Genomic DNA, 26,899 nt, shown 5'->3' on the forward strand with positions numbered 1-26,899 from the left:
TTGTCTATGAAATCCTCAGTGGCGACGGAAACCAATGGCCGATATTTCTTCTCAATCAGTCCTTCAGCCACGCAATACCAGACATTAAAATCGGTCTGGACCAATTGATAATTTCAGAGATACCCGTTTCCCACCGTACACAGAGTTGGTTGCATAATGCAACCCGTGAAATCGCGCGAGTTGATAATCCATATTCGTACAGCAACAAAATAATTGTGACAAGGTAACTGCTCATCTACCCATATCCTGTAATTCTTAATTGTACGCTGCATATACAATCATCGGGACTTGTACATTTTCAGGATATCTTCTTCGTGCCATCTTGCAGAAATTCAATGATTCAAATAATTCAATAACACTTCTTGCAAAGGAATGAAGGTCTTTTTTATCAGCACAGATAGAGGGGAATGTCAGAACGAAGTAGAAGGCGATTTCAACATTGTCAAATCCTAGACTCGTGGCTTTGATCTATCACCTGTAGAAAAGGTAGTCCAGGCTTTGCCACACATCCGATACTAAATACGAATCGAAAGCAGTGACATCTAAGCTCAGTTTCAATGTCATGGAAGGCAAAAAATATATGTTTGTTAAATATTCATTTGAATAATCCGATTATTGCACAGAATAACTCTTGGAGCATTTCTTCTCACATCCACGAATTCAAAAAAGTATACGCTTTAGTTTAGTTTTTTTTGTTTTTTTTCGAATTCACTCAGATTTCGATTTCTCTTAGTTGCGTATTTGAGACCTGAAAGATTTCAATATTTTCCAGCTTAAGAATCAAGCTAACTACATTCATAGAACGCTGCCAGGTAATAGATTGTAACATTTATACCACTTTCAAATTTTCATATGGTCAAAATTCAGATTGACACATACTTCCCTGATATAGATGTTAGCTAATGTGAAAGTGTTTCCTTCTTTCAGTTCATGCATTTGACGTAGAATAATCTTTATTGTCATATGTATTTTCGTCGTCCTAGAATCATAATAAATATCTCCCATAGAACGTTTCTCTGTTTTTGGCAACAAAGTACATATAAATTAAACCGTCGAAATGATATGAATTCATGTTTATTCACATTAATCGTCCGAAAAAGGACAATTTCAATCAGCTAAAAACTTCATCAACCAAAGGTCAAGAAAAATGTTTCTGTGAAAACGCATATACGGACGCTTTATTATCATCATATACAAAGTATAATCCACGACATGTAATTCACACTAAGCTCAGAGATTCTTTGACCAAAAAACGTAAGTATCGTTCAATTTCCAAAAGTTTATTCTTCTTGTTGCAAGGCGCCCTCACCGATAAAGCTTGCTATCGCAACTTTCGAATGAACAAGTCCCGATGCAGTAGCTATAAACTCTAAGCACAGTGGTACAGCTATCGAGAAGTCGATTATGCAGTTGGTACTGTAATAGAAGGAAAGGTATGACGCGATGTTTGTCACAGGTACCGCATAACAAATTCAATGTACAGGAAGAAGTAAATGACATCAACCATTCGTTCAATCCTCCCACAGATTCAATAACTAAATTTGATAGCTTATAACCCAAAAGTAGCTTTTCCCTTCTCGAGACGGCTGCCACACATAAATAGAGCACTAATTTCGGAGTCCACTGCGGAATTGCTAGAATTTGACAAGAATTCGTTACCTTTGGTCATCGCAACTGTGAAAGAGAAATTGAAATATTTTCATTCAATATATTGAGTAACTCATTCGTGGTTATGCAACGATAGCAGTAACCTGAGATATCCGAGGTCAGTTCGTCTCATCAATAAAAATCATGATGCATTTTAAATTACCACTTCATTTCCTAAAGCACGTATGCCAAAGTATTAACAATCACAGCAGTAAGCGCTTAAAATGATCTTTAAAAATTTAACTTTTTGCCTTAACATATCTAGAAACGATGACATCAGGAAATCCTGATTTAGATCATAAGGTGTTACACTTGTTCGCCATAAGCTTGAGAACAATGAGAAAACTATAATACGGTACAAAAAGAGACTGAAAAACTGGTTTATTGATGTATAGTTATGGCAATGAGAACTAACAAGCTGTGCTATTTCACTATTCCAAAACTTGCAATGTGCGAAACAGCTTTTCTTTGTAAGAAATATATTTGAATATTCTTAAATTACAGTCAATCGTGAATTAAAGGTAAGTATTATACAATTACGGTATTTTGTTATCTGGACATGCACAGTGTACGGAATCCAAATACAGAAGCGTGTCTGCATTCTTATTCTCAATGTGAGTTTTCTGGGCGTTGCAAGGTCTGTGTTGACGCTTTGCAAATACAGGGCATTAGCCCGAGGAAACTGTGTGCGTCCACACTCTTTGTTTTGAAAGTGACACCGACCTAAACGCCCTCTACAGTAATGTTAGGCATCAAGGCAACAACATAAATGGCTTATGGATTAACTGCCGGGTGATCCACCAAGATTTCACAAATTCGTCAGAGTATGGTCTTCCTTCCTCGGTTGCTTCTGTTATTGTGGTCGTATATACCTTCGAATGTTGACTTCCTGGTTTTTATTTCAGAGACAGGGCTTCTCTTAAATCCTTTGACTGCCTGGGGGTGTACTCTTTCTCTTGTCATATGGGGTGTGCCGCCCGATTTGGAAACATCTACCACGAATATTCCAAAAATACTACTCATTGTTACAGATTTTCCTTGACAATGTCTGGAAATTCTCATCTTTATTTTGTTGCATGTGAAGGTTTTTCTAATGAACGGGACCTTTTCTTTGTTATCTTTTGACGGTGAAAAAATCAATGCATGTTTAAGGGTTTTTAGCGAAAAAGTGGACCATTCGGGGGCATGCCTGTACTCCTTTTCTATGGGAGTACCCCCAGGGGCTTGGCTGCTGTATGTTTCGTCTGCTACTGTTCAATAAACTGCATCTTCTCTGGAAGCGACGTTCATCAATTTCTGGATGCTCTCTTCTCGCCTTACAGCAAGCAAAAGCGCTACTTTTTTCTTTGGACCAATTATTACCACGTTCGGCGCGTACTAGTAGGACACATTTGTCATGGTTAAACTCAACGACATCAGAACAAGGAAATGGGTAACATCGAAAATATGCCCCAAACTCGCCACACTGGGGCGTTTTTGCGACGTCGGTATTTTCCGATGCGTTCACACGCACTGCGAACGTTAAGTCCCAGCTCGGACTTAGGTCCACCCCGACTCCTTCCTAAATTAATGCAGGCCATGGGGGCGTAGGGAACTGTTCTCACGTTTTTAAAGTCAGACTCGGATCAGGAGCGGTGATGGCCATGGGCCACCGAAAACGTTGAAGAGGAAAGCCAAATCAGGGGTACACGAGTACGTGTATGTTATTAAACCTGAGCGGATCCGATTAGTCGCTCTGTAAATATTACTTATCAGCGATCTAAGCGATCTCACATTTACACGTCAATCAATAAGGTATAAATTTAGTTCGGAGCAAGCGCCCTCAACGGTAATCACTTGGCGAGAGAGAACCGCTAGCTTGCAATGACGGACACAAACATCTGACAGCTGTTTTCTACGATCTATTTATTTTCAATTAACCGTGACCAATCGAAACGCCTTCGGCGAAGACATTTACAACCAGAAGAGAATTTTGAAGGCCTCACCCCGCCTGATGTTGAAATCCATTTCATTTAGTAAATCAAGTAAGGAATAAGGCTATTGTTGAAATACTGATATGTCGATATGTACCTATTCCAACGAAATCTTTTGGCCGCGAATTGTCACTATCCTTATTTATGATGTAATACATCCTGATTATTACTGATTATGTATCCGATTATCCAGCATTGAGCCCCCACAGTAAGCATAACAATACAAAGTTTTTTTTTGTAAACGAATAAGAAGTAAGTGTTTAAAGGGAGAGATGTTATGCAGTAAACCATGTAAAACGCACACCGAAATATTGATACCGGTGCAAATAAATATCGATTTAAATGCATTTTTTTAAGATTTATCAAAATTGTTGAGTCCTCCCGGATGCACCTGTCGTCTCCTCTGTCTGGCTGTCGCTCAGCAGTCCCGCCCGATTTGCTGCAGTGTCAACGGTGCAGTATATCGTAAGTGAAGCAGAACTCAGTACGCTTGCAAACTCCTAGATGATGCTGGGTTGACACACAGCATATTATGTATGTTACAAAAGTGACCATGTAAACTAGGCAATCGTTAAAAGCTACTCAAACCAGCCATCCAAGGACCAACAACGGCAGTTGATGTCATTAACATTGTCAGATAGCATCTACAGAAAGGATTCTGGAGCTAATAAAAATATCGGTCCAAGTGCAACTACAACCAACAATCATAACGACCGTGGGATCTCCTTGATCTAATGTCTTGCCAGGCTACAATTTTTTCTGATGCATCTTTAAATGGGCGATAACTTTCATGATCGGTTTCGACTAGTTCCCGACAAAGCCTCGCCAGTATGTTTGTCAAATGTACCTTCCAAACACCTGTTTACATCGTTTCCCCGGTCGCCAAAATACAATAGCTATTGTCAAGAAGCCATGCGAAATAAAATTTATAGACGCAATTATGAATGAAATGTAAACATTTCAATGAAAGTGTGGAACTCTGTTGATATTGTTTGTAACTGGATGTTGTACCGTTACTACTAGCGACACATGCTGATCAGCTGATACCTGACAGCTCGCTGCACAAGGCATTGATGTCGATGCATGGACACCCCGTTTTCTTGATGACTGGCATATCACGTGTTTTATCTTTTTGAATGACATGATATTGAAAGATGACGATTCAAGTTCGATATGGATTGCAGAGATATAAATAGTTTTCGTTTCCTTCCAAAATACATAGTTTGTGTATTTCTCTATCAAACCATGAGTGTACTACTCATATCTTCGTGCTAGACGTGCGTGTACAGTGTAGTTTGGAGTGTGTGTAAATGTATAATGTATACACATTCAGGGCCGATCACGCCGGATGATGTTCACGGGCTTCAATATCAGTTAATGTTTTGTTTTAAATTCGTTTTCTACATCTACAAATTCACTGGCATTGCCAAAACTATAAAATAATATCAATGATGTATCCCCTCCCGGCCCATGGACCATAGCAAACTTTGCACTTCATAGTGTACTCGCCTTCGCCTCGAACATTATATTGTGCAATATTCGCTTTCGTCCATGAAGGCCAGGGAGGGGGATACATCATTGCTTAAGTATATCCTGCTGTATAATTTAGGCAACATTGCGAAAAGCAAGTACTTGAGTAATGTTGCATAATTATCTACACTGACAGCGTGGGAGACACCGCCCTCTACGGGCCATGTTTATTTGTGCCATACTTACATTTCAGGCCAGAAGTCGTGGGCATCTGTCTCCGTTTCTTCCCCACCCTGTCCTACCTTAGTTAAGAATGCGGGTGCATTGTGGGGTTTTTTTAATTATTAGTTCAAAAACCAAGTTAGACCTATGCATCTATTGGTTTTAAGCATAACAAGCTCATGTCTTTTGCATGTCTTATAAAAATTCATAGTTCTGTACTTGCAAGACTTCTCTATTTTGTACGTTAGCTTTTCAACAGTGTTTATTATTCTCCTTTAAGGCCTGCAAGGCTTTCCAGTTACCGTCATTAAAACATTACAGGCTTTTGCCTACTGAATGCCAATCTCGTGTCCTTGTCAGTTATTTCACTTCATAATTAAACTTTATATTATTCACTTTTCTGCAGAATGGCAATACACCATTTCACTATGCAGCAGAGTGTGGCGGAGAGAAGACGACTAAATTACTGCTGCAATACAAAGCATCAGTGGACATACAGAACAAGGTAAGTGAATACGGTATCTATTCTCATGAAATAGTACAATGTGACATTACTAAGCTTCAACTGAAACTTAAATCATTAAAATTATTAAATTTAGCAACAAGAAACCCGCTCTGAAACCAAGACATCCCGTCTCCATCGCAACCTACCGGGAGTCCTGAACGTCTTCGCCCATTCCCGTGATTTCGTAGGCGTACTCGCATAGATGAAACCAATAATGGGTTTGCAAAAACCGACTAATGATTACACAACGAAACTCATAGATTTTGATAAGTATGATTTTAGCAATGTATTTTTCAAGCTGGTAAACACGATTGGGAGGCCAGGGTCTTGATACACGGGATCAAGTTAATCCCGTTCACATTTGACATTAAAGGGCGGGATCGAATGTTTATGTCTGTGTAAATTACGGTACGATAAGTGTGCACAGGAGATTGAAAATGTGTTGACATGCAAACAACAGATTATACGTACTAACTGAATATAACGGCTGGACCAGTAAAACGTTTCATAAACAATGTTTCGTGAAGCCTGCGATGCTTGTAGCAATATGTATTTCAACAGGAATGACAAAGGCACAGTCAATCCACGACGCCGCTGCAAACTGACGTCATTACGTTCCGAATTAGGCTTACCTGGGGCCCGGGCGCGGGCTGCAACTGTGCAATTATTGCAGCTAAACTATAGCGTAGAAGTTCTGCCATCGCCAAGATATTCTGCTATGTCCAATCGTTTCGTCTACAGAACTACAAAAAAAACCTCTCAATTCGACGAGAAAAAGTAATTACGTTTTGAAATCGTTGAATATAATCAAAAATAACACCATGATCATTAATATATATTTATAAAAATACTAAAATGTGACATCACTGATCATAAGTAACGTGGTATTGAAGAACATTCTTTTTGAACAGCAAACTACGGCGACCATTGTCTGTAAGTATAATCTAACTTTAGCAAACTTGCGAGTCAAACATTTGAAGAGTAACTCCAAAACTTTTGGTTTTGTTCTACTTTGTTCGAAAATAACTAAAATGTCGGGAAATTATCTGTACATTTTCGATACTGTGCAGCGCAAATGTGTAAATCAACACTGCATCCATCCATCCTAAAGACCATGATCAGTTCGCGACTGCATAAACCACCCCTCTCCCTCCCTCCTTCCCTCTCTCTCTCTCTCTCTCTCTCTCTCTCTCTCTCTCTCCTCTCTCTCTCTCTCTCTCTCTCTCTCTCTCTCTCTCTCTCTCTCTCTCTCTCTCAAAGTATAGCTATGTTTTATATGTTGTATTATGCCGACATTTATTTAACGGTTCACTATCACCGCTCAATGTTGATGTCGATTTCGATTTACGAAGTTTATCAGATTAATTTCGTAACTGGAGACGTGTCACGGCCTGGAGCTAGTTATCACCATCGAAAGTCTGTAAACGTTTTTTCTTCCGAATGGACGTATTTAAATGCAAAGGTGACTTTGTGCGTAAAATATTGAATTGCAATATGAATTTCTAAGTTAAGAAAGTATATGACTTTCAAACTAGTCGTACAAATAACAATAAACATGGCGGAGCCACGATACCGACGTATTTTTTCTTGCGACCGCTGGTGAGAGCGAGTCGCAGAAATTTTCAAACCTGGAAAGAATTTTGCTTTGCCCCGTGTGCTGGGTTATGTAATGGTAAACTAATAACAAAAGTTTAGTATTCTCTTTAAATCGATAATCCTTTCAAACACAAAAGATTAGAATATCTGAACCATAACATTAGCTACGCAGCTCGAACATTATCCTCCGAAACAGGACAGGAATATCGGTCAACGCTGGATTTCGCATGGTAGCTATGGAAACACGCGGTTCATTCTCAGAAAGCATGCAATGCACTGCGTAATACTGATACTCCCTTGGTTCGTGGACTGTTGGTGTTGCCGTCCGTCTCGCCCCTAATAATCACAGGATTCAGTCACGTGTGTCTTCAAATTTTGATACATTAATTCTACCAATCATCAATCACGGAACACATCAAAAAACAATAGTCACGGCTAAGGGTTCAAGGACGTGCACGAGGAGACACCATCATTGTCGCAGAATTGTTTTCACTAGTTTCAAAGAGAATATGGGCGATCTGCATACGGTCGCACGCCGAACCGACAAATGTACGCTTAGATAAAAAAATGGTGTCCGAAAAGTTTTTTTTTATTTGACTAACCGAGTCATCGCCTTTGTTATGGCCTAAACATCCCCGTTTTTTTTTCGCAGAGACAACAACATGAATAAGCCCATCTCCCCAATACGTGAAGTACGATCGTTCATCTAATATATCTATTCACAGTTTCGCAAAACATCTCGTCAAATAAGATTATGTGCTTTTGCGAACGGGCCAAGTTTTGTACATGCGTTGGTCAGAAACTAATGACAGTATAGGTTAGTATATTACATATGTCAAATTGGGACAGAGTATTGAAGATGAAAATACTTTCATCGATCGACAAAGAAGAGAAAGAATCAGTAAATATCATAGACGGGAGAATCGAGACAGCCCATTGTCTATAGCTTAATTAATTGTTAACAATTTTTTTAAAGCACTTCGATTAAATGACTAATACAACCAGAAAGGAAATTTATTCAACTTTGAAAAAAGTCGCCGCCTTTCCTTCACATCGGATTCTCTAGCAATTGAGCAACACACGACGTCGGTTAGGTCCTCAATTTTTTTTCTAAAACGTCAAGACGATAATTATAATATTTGTAACGACAGCAAGCACCTGAAAAACTTGAATATGAACTTTAAATGACATTTCTTTGGAAGAAACGATCGGAAAAAGCGGCGTTTCCTGGTACGACGTCTACGCAGAACGCGCTATGGCTCGAGTGACATGCTACAGGCGGGCACACGCGCTCGAGCCGGGTAGATATGCCCGCCACCGCAACCTAAATGAGTATTTAGGTTGCAGTGGGGGCATATCGACCACGAGATCGATAGATCGAGCCGAAAATAGATCTATTTAGCAGACTACCCAGCTAAACTGAGACCGCCTGTTCTTGCGGGTCTGCCCTTCTAACATCACTTCTTTGACGTACGAGCGCCCCAGTCACTAGTCTTGCAAACTTTAGAGTTCACCCTGTACTATGCGATGGTCTGTCAACCGTATTTTCCTGAATTTTGCGATCGTCTTCTGATGAACACACTTCGCTATTAAAATTTATTTCTTCATCTGTTTAATATTTGATGAAGTCAGCCCACAAACTTTGGGTACCTCTAGTATACTTAATTAAAATCATCAAATATACGTCAGGATCACAGGTTTAAAGTTTACTAAGTCTGCATTGTTTTACTGTCAGCGTGATTGATTGACATAGTAATGATGTCAAAAGTCGTCATCCTGTAGACGTCACACACCTACATGTTTTGTCAATTTATTGTGCATTTGGCTATTGGTGTGTCAGATATAGTAATCATCGGATCCCTCGCCTCACGCTCGCTTCAGCTTCTCTGCCAATATCCGTATATATACGGGTAGTTTTTTAATTAATTTAACTTCAAAAGTTAGTCGTCAAAGGAGAATTCAGTGAACTAAATTGAAATTACATTGTCCCTGTCTATCGTATTTTTAACAACCGCTTTCCTTTCAATCTTGATATTGTATTTTTCTAAAGTAGTGAGACAGATTTGTACACTGAGCAGTCCACCCGGCTAAAGAGATATTCCCTATCGCCATAAAAGCCATATACACTCACAGAATGGGCAAAATTCTGAAATGCCGTTATAATCATTAACGTCAAATCGCTTAGCAGAAGAAGCTAATCTATTTGTTTTTCATATCGTGCATTATTTTACTGAATGTATAATTGGTCTTTATTCTCTTAGCTTGATCAGAGCCACATGAACAATTCATCTAGTTTAGCGTTACGGAGACAAAATAACGTCAGGATTACAACGCCTAAAACAGTGAATTGTTACATTAATGCAGGTATCCGGAGCCACATGTACATGTCCCCAAGTGACCAAGTCTGATCTTCTATAGCCAACATGTTAAACTAATATGTTACATTGCTAAATGAATGGAAACCATGACTAGACTATATTTTATCACCATTTCATTGACTTTTTATGTTATTTCGTGAAAGACTTTATTTATTTATCTGCACTTTCATCGCTCTATAAGACTCCGATAATTTGTGAAATCGAATTTAATCTTTGCTTTACTGATTTTATCTTATTTTGAAGCCCTTGAACTTAATGTTTTTGTGTTTTTTTCTGAAATTGTTTTCGCAAAAAAAAAAATCATCTAGTTAAAAAGCCTTCAAAATTAGCGAACATAAACAGGGGAGAGTCACATAATTTCTCCCTCAATTTGCTTACTGGCACTGCATTTTCTGAGATAATTTTCATACTGACACATTGCAAATTTATCATTACCAGATTTTGTTAGAACATTTAGCAATAATTGCGTAATATGCCGGAGGGGGAACTCTAGTTTCGTAAATATGAGGGATCTGCTTTGTCAAAGTGGCGTAAACATGTTACTATTACTATGTTGTTCCAGAGTGTAAAACACGGCGAAGAAATTCGCAATTGGAACTGTGGAGACCTGGCTATAAATCCAAGCGATGTTTTCGTTCCTAGAAACTCTGCCAAGAAGGTAGTGCTGTTTGCAACAATCGACAAGACACAGTCGACATCAGTTCACCCACGTGTACTGGTGCATTTCCATTCCAAGAACTAACTAATGTCAAGGGTCTGCGCATCAGTTTCTGAATGTTCAGCATATCACTAACAAGATTGACGAACTCAGGTTATTGCTTTCTCACGTGAACAAGTCTTTTGACATTTTGATTTGAGGTGAAACTTTTCTCACTGAATCTCACCAAGACCTTGACTTTATTGTGTCGGGTATGATTTGAAAAGACAGAATTTCTGGAGCGGGCGGGGGTCTTCTTGCATATATCAACTCAGACTTTTTCTTATCCGAAGAACGGATTTAGAACTTAGTACTCTTGAAATTATCATTAAGGAAATTATTGTGAAAAATGCACGCCCTCTTCTTGTTATCGGTGTATATCGACCGCCCAGCTCAACACTTCTGTTGATAAAGATATTGAATCTGTGATAGAATCGGCGTACTTTGAAAATAAATAAATTATTGTCGTAGGGGATTTTAACATAAACTTTCTTACTCCCATGGGTAAGAACCTACAATATTCATAAAGCAATGGAATCTCTAATTTTGAGCAACTTGTAACTGTTCCCACTAGTCCATTCTCCGGTACTCTTCTTTTGACCATATTTATGTAACCTGTCCTATGAATATTGCTGATGTGTGCGTTCCCAAAGTCGGTACTTCCGATCACTATCCCGTGTGTGTTGAGAGGCGTTTCCATGCCAGAACATTACTACAGGTTCTCATATTTCTATAAAATGCAGACAGTTTTGTAATTTTTCAACACTTAATTCTATTTTTGATTTGTATGCTGCGCCCATTGGCCACATCTCTCTGAGATACATAATGTGAATAAGCTAATTAATCAGTGGATCAATTGTTTCTACCAGGTATGTGATACGCATGCTCCTTTTATTGAGAAATGTGTGAAAAGAGAAATGAGTGAAAAGATTCAGACAGCCGCCATGGTTCACTCCGGACATTCTTGATCTCATTCATGTCAGGGATTATCATCTTGTTAAGGCTACCCGGTCTAAGTCTCCCAATGATTGGCTACTTTATAGATCTTTAGATACAGAGTTGTACACACTATTTTCCATGCTAAAAAGACAGCACTGTCGTGACTTTTTTCAAGAAAAATTCTAAAAATCCGTCTTTTATTTGGCGTTGTATAAATGATATTCTCTCTCATGATAATTTTCGTTCGCTAAGTCCTTGCATTCCAGTGGGAAGGTGAAAAGCTTACAGTAGACTCACTGAGCAAACTCATGTTCATAAACCTAGAAGGACCAGGCATAGAGTTATTTGACTTTGACAAAGCATTATAAGCATAATATCTACTTATAATGACCGTAGAATCTTCAATAAGAGTATAAGGATCTGAAAATCATATACAGTTAAACAAGATTGTGTACATTGATAAATAATAATGGGGTACGTTTCTTGTTTTTTTCCTGGCGCATATCAGATGACCCTAAAAAAAACTTAACTGGCCCGATATTTTTAAGGGTCCAAGACAAGAAATGACCTCTTTAATCTTACAATTTTCTGGTGGTTAATAAACTCAGAACCCCGTAAATTGTACATTTTCTAACGGCCTAGATGTAGAGGAGCATGTTGGTAACCACAGTGTCACCATTGATTACATAACTATCACGTGACAGGTAATTTGCAAAACCTTTTAAAAAAAGCAACAGTTTCCAATAAATTAAAATAAAATTGATTCGTCTTATTCGTAATAGTCAACATCACTAACCTGCCTACGACACAACAAGTCCTCTCTCTACGGACAAATGATGATAAAGCACGTTTACAATGATTCCTACGACACAACACAAGTCCTCTCTCTACGGACTAAAGATGATAAAGTACGTTTACAATGATAAGTAGAGCCGAAAATAGATCTATTTAGCAGACTACCCAGCTAAACTGAGACCGCCTGTTCTTGCGGGTCTGCCCTTCTAACATCACTTCTTGGACGTACGAGCGCCCCAGTCACTAGTCTTGCAAACTTTAGAGTTCACCCTGTACTATGCGATGGTCTGTCAACCGTATTTTCCTGAATTTTGCGATCGTCTTCTGATGAACACACTTCGCTATTAAAATTTATTTCTTCATCTGTTTTAATATTTGATGAAGTCAGCCCACAAACTTTGGGTACCTCTAGTATACTTAATTAAAATCATCTAAGATACGTCACGATCACAGGTTTAAAGTTTACTAAGTCTGCATTGTTTACTGTCAGCGTGATTGATTGACATAGTAATGATGTCAAAAGTCGTCATCCTGTAGACGTCACACACCCTACATGTTTTGTCAATTTATTGTGCATTTGGCTATTGGTGTGTCAGATATAGTAATCATTGGATCCCTCGCCTCACGGTCGCTTCAGCTTCTCTGCCAATATCCGTATATACGGGTAGTTTTTTAATTAATTTAACTTCAAAAGTTAGTCGTCAAAGGAGAATTCAGTGAACTAAATTGAAATTACATTGTCCCTGTCTATCCTATTTTTAACAACCGCTTTCCTTTCAATCTTGATATTGTATTTTTCTAAAGTAGTGAGACAGATTTGTACACTGAGCAGTCCACCCGGCTCAAGAGATATTCCCTATCGCCACAAAAGCCATATACACTCACAGAATGGGCAAAATTCTGAAATGCCTTTATAATCATTTACGTCAAATCGCTTAGCAGAAGAAGCTAATCTGTTTGTTTGTTTTCCATATCGTGCATTATTTTACTGAATGTACAATTGGGCTTTATTCTCTAAGTTTAATCAACGCCACGTGAACAATCAATCTAGTTTAGCGTTACGGAGACAAAATAACGTCAGGATTACTCCGCCTAAAACAGTAAATCGTTACCTTAATGCTGGTATCCGGAGCCACATGTACATGTCCCCACGTGACCAAGTCTGACCTTCTATAGTCAACATGTTAAACTAATATGTTATATTGCTAAATGAATAAAACCATGACCTAGACTCCATTTTATCACCATTTCATTGACTTTTTATGTTATTTCGTGAAAGACTTTATTTATTTATCTGCACTTTCATCGCTCTATAAGACTCCTATAATTTGTGAAATCGAATTTAATCTTTGCTTTACTGATTTTATCTTATTTTGAAGCCCTTGAACTTAATGTTTTTGTGTTTTTTTCTGAAATTGTTTTCGCAAAAAAAAATCATATAGTTAAAAAGCCTTCAAAATTAGCGAACATAAACAGGGGAGAGTCACATAATTTCTCCCTCAATTAGCTTACTGGCACTGCATTTTTTGAGATAATTTTCATACTGACACATTGCAAAATTATTATTACTAAATTTTGTTAGAACATTTAGCAATAATTGCGTAATATGCCGGAGGGGGAACTCTAGTTTCGTAAATATGAGGGATCTGCTTTGTCAAATTGGCGTAAACATGTTACTATTACTATGTTGTTCCAGAGTGTGTAAACACGGCGAAGAAATTCGCAATTGGAACTGTGGAGACCTGGCTATAAATCCAAGCGATGTTTTCGTTCCTAGAAACTCTGCCAAGAAGGTAGTGCTGTTTGCAACAATCGACAGGACACAGTCGACATCAGTTCACCCACGTGTACTGGTGCATTTCCATTCAAAGAACTAATTAATGTCTAGGGTCTGCGCATCAGTTTCTGAAATGTTCAGCATATTCACTAACAAGATGACGAACTCAGGTTATGCTTTCTCACGTGAACAAGTCTTTTGACATTTTGATTTGAGGTGAAACTTTTCTCACTGAATCTCACCAAGACCTTGACTTTATTGTGTCGGGTATGATTTGAAAAGACAGAATTTCTGGAGCGGGCGGGGGTCTTCTTGCATATATCAACTCTGACTTTTTCTGTATCCGAAGAACGGATTTAGAACTTAGTACTCTTGAAATTATCATTATTGAAATTATTGTGAAAAATGCACGCCCTCTTCTTGTTATCGGTGTATATCGACCGCCCAGCTCAACACTCTCTGTTGATAAAGATATTGAATCTGTGATAGAATCAGCGTACTTTGAAAATAAATAAATTATTGTCTTAGGGGATTTTAACATAAATCTTCTTACTTCCATGGGTAAGAACCCACAATATTCATAAAGCAATGGAATCTCTGAATTTTGAGCAACTAGTAACTGTTCCCACTCGTCCATTCTCCGGTACTCTTCTTTTGACCATATCTATGTAACCTGTCCAATGAATATTGCTCATATGTGCGTTCCCAAAGTCGGTACTTCCGATCACTATCCCGTGTGTGTTGAGAGGCGTTTCCATGCCAGCAACATTGCTACAGGTTCTCATATTTCTATAAATGCAGACAGTTTTGTAATTTTTCAACCCTTTATATTATTTTTGATTTTTATGTCGCGCCCATTGGCCACATCTCTCTGAGATACATAATGTGAATAAGCTAATTAATCAGTGGATCAATTGTTTCTACCAGGTATGTGATACGCATGCTCCTTTTATTGAGAAATGTGTGAAAAGAGAAATGAGTGAAAAGATTCAGACAGCCGCCAAGGTTCACTCCGGACATTCTTAATCTTATTCATGTCAGGGATTATCATCTTGTTAAGGCTACTCGATCCAAGTCTCCCAATGATTGGCTACTTTATAGATCCTTAAGAAACAGAGGTTGTACACACTATTTCCTATGCAAAAAGACAGCACTATCGTGACATTTTCAGGAACAATTCTAGAAATCCGTCTATTATTTGGCGTTGTATAAATGTATTCTCTCTCATGATAATTCTTGTTCACAAAGTCCTTGCATTCAGTGGGAGGGTGGAAAGCCAACAGTAGACTAACTGAACAAACTCATGTTCATAAACATTAAAGGACCAGGCATAGAGTTATTTGACTTTGACAAAGCATTATAAGCATATATCTACTTATAATGACCGTAGAATCTTCAATAAGAGTATAAGGATCTGAAAATCATATACAGTTAAACAAGATTGTGTACATTGATAAATAATAATGGGGTACGTTCTTGTTTTTTTCCTGGCGCATATCAGATGACCCTAAAAAAAACTTAACTGGCCCGATATTTTTAAGGGTCCAAGACAAGAAATTGACCTCTTTAATCTTACAATTTCTGGTGGTTAATAAACTCAGAACCCCGTAAATTGTACATTTTCTAACGGCCTAGATATAGAGGAGCATGTTGGTAACCACAGTGTCACCATTGATTACATAACTATCACGTGACAGGTAATTTGCATAACCTTTCAAAAATATGAGTTTTTATGTTTTGTCTCAATACTTCAAAATATCTGACTTAAACTTACTGGAATGCAAACTCTTACAACGCTCTTCAAAAGTGTGTCTCAGAGTATTTATATCTCGCTTAGTTTTTATTTGAGCACAATTTTAAAGAAATCAGAGAGGGCTAAATTCACTGGTCCGGACGTTTTTCTGGCATAAAAAAATGTTTTATTAAGGTTTTAAAAGATTCGGAAACACGCTTTAAAACTTCCCAAGAACAGCTTGCACTCCACAAATTTCTGTCACATATCTCAAAGCATTGAAACAAAACATAGGGAAATCTAATTTTTGAATGGTTATGCAAATTACCTGTCACGTGATAGTTATGTAAACCATGGTGACACTATGGTAACCAATATGTTTCCCTATATCTAGGCTTGCCGAAAATGTATAATTTACCTGATTTCCGAGCTTATTGAACACTAGAGATTGTTACGCTTTAAGATTCTGGTGTTACCTGATACCCACTGCGGAAGGGAAAATTTGTCTGATTTCGGTCTACGCTTGGTGGTCCGCATAATTTCCTTATGTACACTTCAGCTGCGAGCTCCGTCTCGTCGCTAGAGTCAAGCGAACTAATTTTGGTGGTTATGTAAGTCCGGAATCATCCTTCTCTGGGCAGTGGTGCACTGGTCCGATATAGTGTCCTTTAGCGCGTCGTTTCTAAAAGCTTCGAGGAATTGGTTCAGCTCTGCATCTTTGGCAAGATACTTTTAGTCACCCCTGAAATTTCTTTTCCGGGTGCAGGTTAGCACGTCGAGTGTATCCTCCGTTGGGCCTGCTGTCTTACACCATTCGCGAAAACTTTGTACTTTGTCTGTCTTTGTTGCAATTGGTTGGTGGGGACAGTAGCTTGGTGGACGAAGACTATCCACATGCGAACGCTCTAAGGTCCAAGCCAATCGTGATGCTTAACTGTTCAGTCACGTTGACCTTGTTCAGGGTCCATCCCACTCACAGCCTCGAACCCGGCCCATTTAAACTACAATAAAGCAAGTATTATTTTTACATTTGTAATTATAATTAAAACGTTCAAAACAAAGCTAGTAATCCACAAGATACCGGCAACCCACGCTAAAATCATAGTTTAGGTCTAACTCTCAATACCTGAACCTTGCCGCTTCATACTTTTTTCACTTTCACCAAAACTGTCAGAAAAGAGATAGACACTCAGATGTTCATCGTCACCAAAACTTATCGCTTTCGATTTCAAAACTACACGCCCTGATTTTATCGTACGAATTTGTTTCTGGGCTTAATTAAGACGATTTGGCAAAGTCGCTTCCAGTGTCAGCATCATTTGGATAGAATTACACAATTTCTTAAGTGTCTTATACGTGTTTATGTAGATGTGTACTCGGGACTCTTTATCATAATGCTAGCGTGAAACGGCGGCAATCGTGTTTATTTCTGTCTCGTATCGATATCTGTCAGACAGTGTATGGCTGCACTAGTGCAATTCATTTCCATCTAATTGCATTGCCTATTCTCTAATTTTCCCCCGAAAAGTCACTACAGCACATTTAGCATAAAATATACATGGCGGCCTGAATATCAATGGATTGTAGTTACTAAATCAGCAACATTAAAGAGACACACGTTAACATATCGGAAGCGTGCAAGTAAACTGCACAAGCATGCGATAAACTTAAATTACTTATTAAATATGAAATCCCTTCAAGGCTTTTTATACCACGTTTGAGAAATTGTTGATGAGCAGCATACATGCTCTGCCTCACATCATGTTTGTAAAGAATTTGTTCACAGAGTGGAAATTGATGTTTAAAAAAAACTATTTACAGATTTTCATTTAAACGGTTCCTCTCGATAAAAGTAGATCAACACAGTGTTTGCATTCTCATTGTCATTTTTAAAAACAGTTGCAAATGGCAATTTATGCGTTTTCAATATCAGTGTCTGACTATTGTTGTTTTGTGATTTCATTGTGTCATAGAATCATTAATGATATAATCTATATTTCTTTACAGAACTGGCAAACTCTAACTCCTTTGATTACAATCGAGTTATAAGCTCGTTGTATGAGATATTATGGTATACAGTTCAGAAAAAAAAACAAAAAAAAAACATAATGTGTTCCAGATATCCTGTTGTTAGTTTCGAAAGCATGCAATTATTCATAACAAGTTTTCAATATCCGTATCTGATTAACCCCGCTAGTTTCATAACCTTGTCACAATTGCGCGTCTAACCGGATTTCATTGTTGATAAAATTGTTGTTGGAGTTGCGACAAGCGCTTTGTTGTACATCTGCTTGAACTAGCTATGAAACGACGTTTATAGCGATTCTTGAGGCTTTTAGAAATGCGATATAGTCGAGGTCAAATCTTGTCGTCCTTAATTAGCTTGATGCAAAATTCATTTAATACTGATTAATGATTCTTGAATATTTCCTCTCCTGGTAGGGTTTAGAGAAAGTAGGAGGAAACAACTTCGTGTCTGACTTGGTATTAATGCGATATCATAGAGTCATTGCATCATCAATGATATGTATCTATATTTCTCCATAGAGTGGAAAACTCCTCTTCACGTAGCAGCGGCTAGCGCTCATGATGTCTCTGCAAGATTGCTGTTGGAATCTAACGCATCCATTGACGTACAAAGATATAGTAAGTTTTTTTGGTGATTCGTATTTATAGCCATACATCTATAGACATCTACAGCCATCGTCATAGCAACAGTTTCCAATAAATTAAAATAAAATTGATTCGTTCTTATTCGTAATAGTCAACATCACTAACCTGCCTACGACACAACAAGTCCTCTCTCTACGGACAAATGATGATAAAGCACGTTTACAATGATTCCTACGACACAACAAGTCCCTCTCTCACGGACTAAAGATGATAAAGTACGTTTACAATGATAAGTAGGCAATGATTAGCCGTCAACTGTATTAAACAGAAAAGAAAACACCTCTGCCCGAGTTTATATCAATCAAATGCGTTTCGTTCAATAGCAACTAGTATTGTCTAAAATTGTGGAGAGTTGAGAGACAAGATCGGTCTACTTTGGTCCATTTGCAATGGTTCTGTATTTTTTAACGACTCAAACCGGTACAACAGAGCAAAACGATGTATGGGAAGCGTTATTAAAATTATAGTCAAAATTTTGTTCCCTTCGGAGTTCCTTTACTTTTTTTTTGCGTTGAGCTTAATTTGATGTACTTCTCAAGCAATTTTTAATAAAAACTAATTTCTTTTTACATATTGCGATCGACAACTTTCATTGCTCATGGTGTTCTCATGTCGTCTGCATTGCTCCCGAGTAAGGTTCTGGTTGACAGTAAGTTACGACAGAAAAGCTCCCCGTCAAGTTTTCTGTTCGTACAGAATTCCACACTTATCTAGTGAATTATATCGACTTATAGCCATAAATAAGTCACAAAAAGCCGACTGCATCATCGGAAGTACACTGCAGAAAATGTGTTGACAGATCATGTTTCCGATACAGTGACTCAGACAGTTTATAATCATGATTAATTTATGTTGAGGATGTAAAAGGTATGAGACGCTTTAAAGAACGTTAAACTTCCGTGAAGGTTAAGTTTTGTTCTATTTTCCAACCATCAACGAAAAGATATCTTTATACGTACTGCAACAAAGTGTTCATAGGAAATAACTAGTTACAACGCTGTTCTCACTTCAAGTTTTCCCAAATCAGCTCACAAATTTCTTCGTATATGGTAAATTTGGCATATAGGATATCTGAGAACATGTATAAGTTTTGGAGAAGAATGAATTTATTATGTTCAAAGATTCCGAAGAGCTGTTTAGTCTCTGCAATGTGCAGCCACTCGATCAAACGCTATCTTGAAAGCTGGCGCGAGGTCGATTTTTGCTCAAATTTTGGCGTGCCAAATTAATTTTGTGTAGGACTGAGCCTATTTTTCTAACACAAAAATATCTCACCTATTTTACACACCCTAGACTATGTTTTTCTTCTACCGTGATATTGAACTTAAACGTCAACGTCTTTGAAATTGTAAAAAACCTGAGTTGATATCTAAAAGTTTAACCTTTATCACAACCCTTCCGTAACGTTAATATGCCAGAGAGCGGAATTATATTAACAAGTAATTATGGTTACCATCGTGAATAAGAATTTAATTTTATATGAGTACGGTGAGGAGCAAGCAAAGTCGCTTTTCTGTCAATTTCGTCCCTAATGTTCGAACATCGCTATGATAACAATCATAACCAAAGCAGCATGTATAATATAAACGTGTTAATACACGGAATGTGGTTAATATTGTGTCGCATCTACATTTTACTCCTTGTTATGCAACTCGTCAAAATACGGACAAACCACCCAAATATGACGCGATATCCATCAAACATCGTGCAACAACGCCGAAAACTTAACTCATGGCATGTTGATGCCATTTTTCTCAGTAAGTCAAAGTAAACAGAATTCACTTTCATGATAAAAGTGAGTGTATTTCCAAAGACGTGAATCATGTTCTGAAAGCTATTTTTAGGAAATTCGCTTGAGTCTGTTCTATATTACCTAAGTGACCATTATATACAGACATGTTCATGTTACAAGCAAAATATTCGGTACATTTTGTTGTATAAGAGTGATACTTTCAGTGTAAGATAGATATACATATGTTATATTTATATATTTCAGCATGGTGATACTGCTCTTCATCTTGCAGCAGAGGAAGGCTATTCTTGGCATGGAAAGACAGTCAAACTGCTGTTACAATATGGTAGTGATATACATAGTAAAAATAAGGTAAAGAAAGACAAACAATATTTAATTTCTTATTTTTGATATTCGAGTATTGATACCTGATATTCGGTTCAAATAATAAACAACAGTTAAATGACTTAATATGCAAAAATGATAAATGTAAAATTTTGAACCCTGTATACCAAATTTGCATGTTCAAAAAAAATAAAATCATATTTTATGTTGATATAATTTACATATGTAGTATATTGTATAGTTGTTGCAGTACAAAACCGACTACCATTTCAACACCACTTTCAATATAATATATAATATATATATATATATATATATATATATATATATATATATATATATATATATATGTGTGTGTGTGGTGTGTGTGTGTGTATGGTGTGTGTGTGTGTGTGTGTGTGTGTGTGTGTGTGTGTGTGTGTGTGTGTGTGTGTGTGTGTGTGTGTGTGACGTAGAACAGGATGGTTAAGGAATCCAAATTACCCCTGTTGTACGATAATTTTGATCCATCGACGTCAAAATAAAAATAAGAAGACTTTTCATGTGATACATTTATTATCCAATGGTGTTCTTCTCTGTTTAACGTCATCGTATACTCGTGTTTTTTCGAGGAGCCGCACAACTTCGAGTCTTGGACTTAAAGTTGTACGGCTCCGCGAAAATACTCTTATACGATGATGCCAAACAGAGAAAAATACCATGGGATTACATATAAATATATATGCCTTCACAAGTAAGATACAATTTACGTAATGCTGTATTTTGTATTATTGTTTCAATACAACATCGTTTCATAACCATTTTCATTGTCTATAGGCCTTCACAAGAATGATTGTGAGAATAATGCCAGACAGAATTATTGTGATTTTTCTGGGTACAGAAAGAATGACATTTTTATAGGTATTATGAAAATTTAGCACTCAATTTCGAAAAGGTTAGAACACAATGATAAAAAAGAATTGAGCGGTACTTTTTTCGGTAACTGAATGGTTTTGTATAAATATTTGAAATACGTCCTTTATAGTGTGCAATCAATGTTTGATATACGATATTGTGCTTTCTGCACTTCAATCTAAAGTACCATACAAATCAACACACTCTAATTACTTGGTAGACTCTGCATACGACTCCCCATTCAATATATCGATTGTAATGCATCATCAATCCACTCAGAGTCAATTAGGTATTGCCTACCTAAGTTGTCGGCTTTATTTTAAAGAGTGAAATGTAAGCAATCAACAGCAGGAACACCCATTGATCACACTGTGTCGCCTCCCGAGAGAAAGATTTTGTTAATAGCAGGAAAGTAATGCAAAAAACTATTAACTACAGCACAGTAGAAATAAAAATATTAAACACGTAGATCCCTTTTGGCAACTCGGTGATGTATTGATATTGAATCATAAAATGCAATTTTGTATGTATTAAATGTTGGAGTATTACAAGAACACTTTATATCTCTCTCCTTTCTCGTGTAAATGAATTTGCAGTTAGCAAACTCGAAATCATCAATCATAATTTTTGATCACTAAATACAAAATCGGTTAACAGTGATATCCAACGCTCCTTTAGAATAACGTTGTCAATCTGTAATGACATATGTCTGAGAAAAAATGGCAAATTGGATGCATAGTAACCTAAAGTAAAATTCAGGCAGAGAAATCGTTGACTTCTATTCATTATGTGAGATTTTTGAAAGTCACATATTTGTCAATTTTGCTGTCTATAGAATTGCATGCAATCTCCTAATTAAGTTTATTCCCTCCTTGAAATCGATCATCAACCTTATTCTTCATATTATGTTATTACTGGATTATAATTATATTCCTACGGATTCAACTGGGGATAGAAAAGACCAGGATTTACTGACTTTGTAGAATACATGACTAATATAAAGCGTGGTAAACCATTACTACTATTTAACCCCTCAAGGATGGAAAAAGACCTGTCGAAGTCTCTGTTGGAACTAACAAAGACGTACTCTTGGATTATGAAAGGGTAAGAAACGTTTGCTGATCTACTCCTTTTCAGTTTGGTTATTTGAATATCAAAGAATAAGGTTTAATGACACACTCAATGAAACAGAAATCTTTACAGTCTGCTCCTTCTAAAATTATTTGCTGTTCGTATAATTTACACATATCATTGTACGGCGTAACAGGTAAACTGCACAAATTTGTTAATGCATTTTGACGACCAATTTTGATGCAAATCTACTTATCACGTATTTTACATGATTTTAAACAGAAACACAAAGAATACAATGACTTGATGAAAGAGTCTGGATTTGAACGAGAAATCATGAAAGTGTTTCTCTGTGGAGAAGGCGGAGTTGGCAAAACTACATTGAAAGAATCTCTTCAGAGGGTAAGTGACCATACCAAAATATTTTCAAAGGAATGACAAAGTTAACCTAGAGGGGCACGCAAACAAACAACGGCAACATTTAAAATAATTTGTGAAATATTAGAATTTTCTGTAATACTTGATATCACTATCTGGTATTATTTACTGAAACGTTGGATGTAAACACAAGCACACAAAACAATACGGCATATGGTAAGTATTAAGAGACCAGCTACCCAGTGCATGCGAGAAATTAGCTAACTTTCAGTGCTAACGTTTACTACAGTTTGATGAGTTCAAATTCAAGTTAATTGTATACGGTCATATTCGGACATTTCGATCATTTTTAAAGGTTTGCAGATATACAGGGTATAATTAATTCCCCACTCCAGCTTTTGGCCATACAAATTTTGACGTGGGCACTATACGGTCTAGGCCCCGAGTACCGTATAGTGCCCACGTCTATGAATATTCAGCGTGAACGAGGGCGATAAAACTATAAAGAATGCTTCGGATAAGGCTGACAGGAACGCAAACATATTATCCCCACTCTATCCCAAATTCTACACTTGGCTCTTCTAAGTATTTCTCTGCGCTCCCACCTGGTCAGTCCACAACGACTGGATTTTCGGTAGTTGAGAACGGCGACACCAAACGATGTGTCCATTGTCTATTGAGTTGAAATGGATACTAGCAAACTATTAAAAGTGCATGTAATGTTGTAAAAGTACCAAGGTTACCATTTGTGGTCGAAAATGAAAAGAAATGCGTTGCAACACACGATAATTTCGAGTATTTAAGCCCCATAGTCCCTCAAACCACGGCCATAAGCTTATATGTCCGTTTGCTCTAATAGTCCTGTTTTATAAGTCAGGTCCATGACATATGTACCAACATCAGTGATTGGTTCATCTGGTAATTTAAGGTCCATTTGCCTTACGCTGATTTGTGGACCTCATGCGTTAGGTCTTCATTACTATGTATTATTCACTTTACAGCTCCCTGATTGGTTAATGTGTAGGTCCGGTCCTCCAGTGTTCACTGCCTCATTATGCAATGTCTCACGTGCTTCCTGGCTACCGCTGAAGTAATACGTTATTTGTGATGTTCACGGATCGGCCGAAAGTTACAACGAAAAATGCCCGACAAACCTTCATATGTTAAATATCCATGTTTTTACTTATCTCTGTCCCTTTATGCATTAAGTAGACTCGGTTCAAGTCTGTAATTTGTTAATGTTTGAGAGGAGTGAACGCAACGATATGTATTTTGCTTTCGTGTGAAACGCGCGCGTGAGTGGAGTGGACGCGATGAGTCGGGTGAACGCTATCCAGGGGAGCTTCACCCGGAATCCGGCAGAAACTAACTCACTATACTGCGCAGACTCAAAGGTAGCGCATTCAATCGCTAGGAAAAACATGGCCTGGGCTACCAAATTCCGAATAGTTGTGTACGAAATAGGAGAGACACAAGGGAAATTATTGTAAATGATTTTATTTTTTTTTAAATTCACCGACTTGACATTACAGGCATGTTGGCTCGTTGTTTTCCAATTGTTGGTTGCGTATAAAGTTCACGCTTTTCATTTTCATTTTGATTCGACGGGGGATTGGCCGCATCGACAACAGTGAGGCCTGTGAATGACAAGAGGAAACAATAGAGCTTCAAGGCATTACGTAACAAAAAATACGTAACGGTTTCAGGCGTCAGTAGCTCATTTCAACCAACTAGCGCAGGGAAAAGGACAAAATTTCTCCTGACAATATTTAATTCATGTATAATTCACAGTATCACATAAAATGCAATGAATAGTGAAAGAACTCTCGAACAAGGTCAAATCTAACTAGATATTTGACAAATACTCGGCATGAGTACCTTTCTTCATATCGTGGGATCGAGCTGCGACCACGTGCAGGCATCATCCAAAAGTACATGGGACATTGCATAATGAGGCAGTGAACACTGGAGGACCGGAACTACACATTAACCAATCAGGAAGCTCTAAATTGAATAATACATAATAATAAGACCTAACACATGAGGTCCCTCCAATGACTGCTCCGAAAGTGGACCTTAGAGAAGCGGATTAACCAATCAGAGCATGCAGTACATGTGTGTAGGACGTGTAATGTAGGTCATTTGAAACAGGACTACTCTGACATTATGGGTATGCATTACACATCAGCGACGATTGTTACGCTTGCGATCGTGTCGATCGGTACGACGGTATGACGTGTATCAATGGTCCAGTTCAAGTGACTTGAATGACTACAAAGCTGATGTTTTCTCCGCTGTTATGGACAAGGGTTCGGCATTCACAGGTGCAGAACATTTCGGCCTATGGGACATAACACTAAAACGAAAACTGACCAACTTTGCCTGTTTGTAAGTGCTAGCGTTCCCGGGGACAAGGATTAGCTCCGCCCGTACCCGGGCCTGTACCTCGATCCCAGCTTTGTACTTAGCCGGCGGTTTTTATCCTTTATTTAAGCCTAGTGTATGGTCAGTCGTTCAATTTTGATATATTGAAGTCTAATTTTGATATGCTGACTTATTCACAGATAAACAGAAACAAAGATGTTAACATGCCGGCTTGCCCGTGTAACGCCGGGAACGCACGGAGGCTGTACGCATGGCTAACATTGCCGGCCAACTTCAAGAATCATGTCTCAATTTTCTCCATTCTCCTCCAATGAACCCGAGTACAATTTTACTGACAGTATTACACTATTGCCAACTAGTCATGTTATGAGGGACTATGTATAAACTAAAGTTTTCGATTTCATAAACCAGAATTCAGATCTCTCCGTTCATGTGATGAAGTTTCTCTTAAAATCAACCAACAAGACTCAAATTGTGATGATTGTTCTTTCTCATATTTCGCTGTAGCAGCAGCCATAGCTCTCATAATTTGCTACGGAAAACTCGGAGTTTTCCCGTTGCAATCCAAATTCGACCGGGAAAAAACGAGAGCTTCGACTGCACAGACGAATGCTGCTGCTTCCTTATGGAATAGAATTTCTAGTCATATTCGTCATATTCTAGTCATATTCTAGTCACCAAGTACTGAAGTTTTAAAGTTTTGACTAAAGACCTGCTTCTTTGAAAAAGCATATAGTCATGCATTACTGTGTATAACCGCCAGCGAAAATTTTCTTTATGCTTTGTCTAGAAAACTTAGGTGATGTGCTCAGCTCTCCTCTGAACTTGTAAACATAGCATTTAGGACCCGATAAACAAGATGTTACACTTGTTTGGGGTGTTCTTGATAAGTGGAACGGCATTTCTGACCATTCACTGGCCATGCTTGGTGTGGGCGCCAAACTTAAAATTCATTGTTATCAGTGCGTACATATTGACACACACACCCACTAACTTATTAAGCTGGCAGAAGCTCTCGCAGAAATTTGTATGGCAAAAAGCTGTCATGCCCTTTAAAATCACTACGACTGACTCGTCGGTTTTAAGCACAAGTGAATGTAGAAGGTAACAATAGTTCGTGTCCGTATAACGACCTGTGGCTCATATATATTAATGTTCATTACTCCATATTTCATTTTGACACAGTTTCCGATTACTCCCTTCTAAGATTGGAGAATTTCGTTCACTTACAAAGTAAAGCATTAACGCTTTGACTATTACACAGTAAGTGAGGCTACCCACAATTATCCACGATCTGTACACACGGAGATCACTCACTAAACTGAAGCAAATTTCTTCTGTGCACAGAACAACACAGTCCATATTTCAAAATTCTGGCTACGTAGTTCAGATAATCATAATTTTCTGATTTCTAACCGGGAATAATAAGAAGATCAACCCCTTTTCCGCCGAGGAGATAGCCATTTTTGACTGCCATACACAATTTTCAAGGAAATTAAGGGAATAATTTGCATCTGTGTTGGCAAAAGAAAGGCTATTGACTTAATTTAATGTTCGTAACAAAGGAAATTTGAATTTCTGATAGGTGGCATGATGAGACCATCTTAGTTGCTGATAACTTTATCTTGACAAGTGTACCATTTTTAGCACCTTCAAACATCGACATTCAATTTACTCTTGAATTTTAAAC

General features: G+C 37.8%; 1 protein-coding gene across 1 annotated transcript in view; it reads left to right on the forward strand.

Annotated features, from left to right (window-relative positions):
* The window catches only part of LOC139124735 (26S proteasome non-ATPase regulatory subunit 10-like), a 70,235-nt gene extending 44,712 nt beyond the window's left edge, over positions 1 to 25,523 (forward strand). The window contains exons 5-8 of the mRNA XM_070690849.1: positions 5,719 to 5,817; positions 22,414 to 22,479; positions 22,729 to 22,848; positions 25,389 to 25,523. Coding sequence (XP_070546950.1) covers positions 5,719 to 5,817; positions 22,414 to 22,479; positions 22,729 to 22,848; positions 25,389 to 25,523 — 420 coding nt within the window. The remainder of the gene's footprint in view (positions 1 to 5,718; positions 5,818 to 22,413; positions 22,480 to 22,728; positions 22,849 to 25,388) is intronic.
* The last annotated feature ends 1,376 nt before the right edge of the window (positions 25,524 to 26,899 follow it).

Source organism: Ptychodera flava, assembly GCF_041260155.1.
Source record: "Ptychodera flava strain L36383 chromosome 23 unlocalized genomic scaffold, AS_Pfla_20210202 Scaffold_24__1_contigs__length_23054250_pilon, whole genome shotgun sequence".
Taxonomy (NCBI): Eukaryota; Metazoa; Hemichordata; class Enteropneusta; family Ptychoderidae; genus Ptychodera; species Ptychodera flava.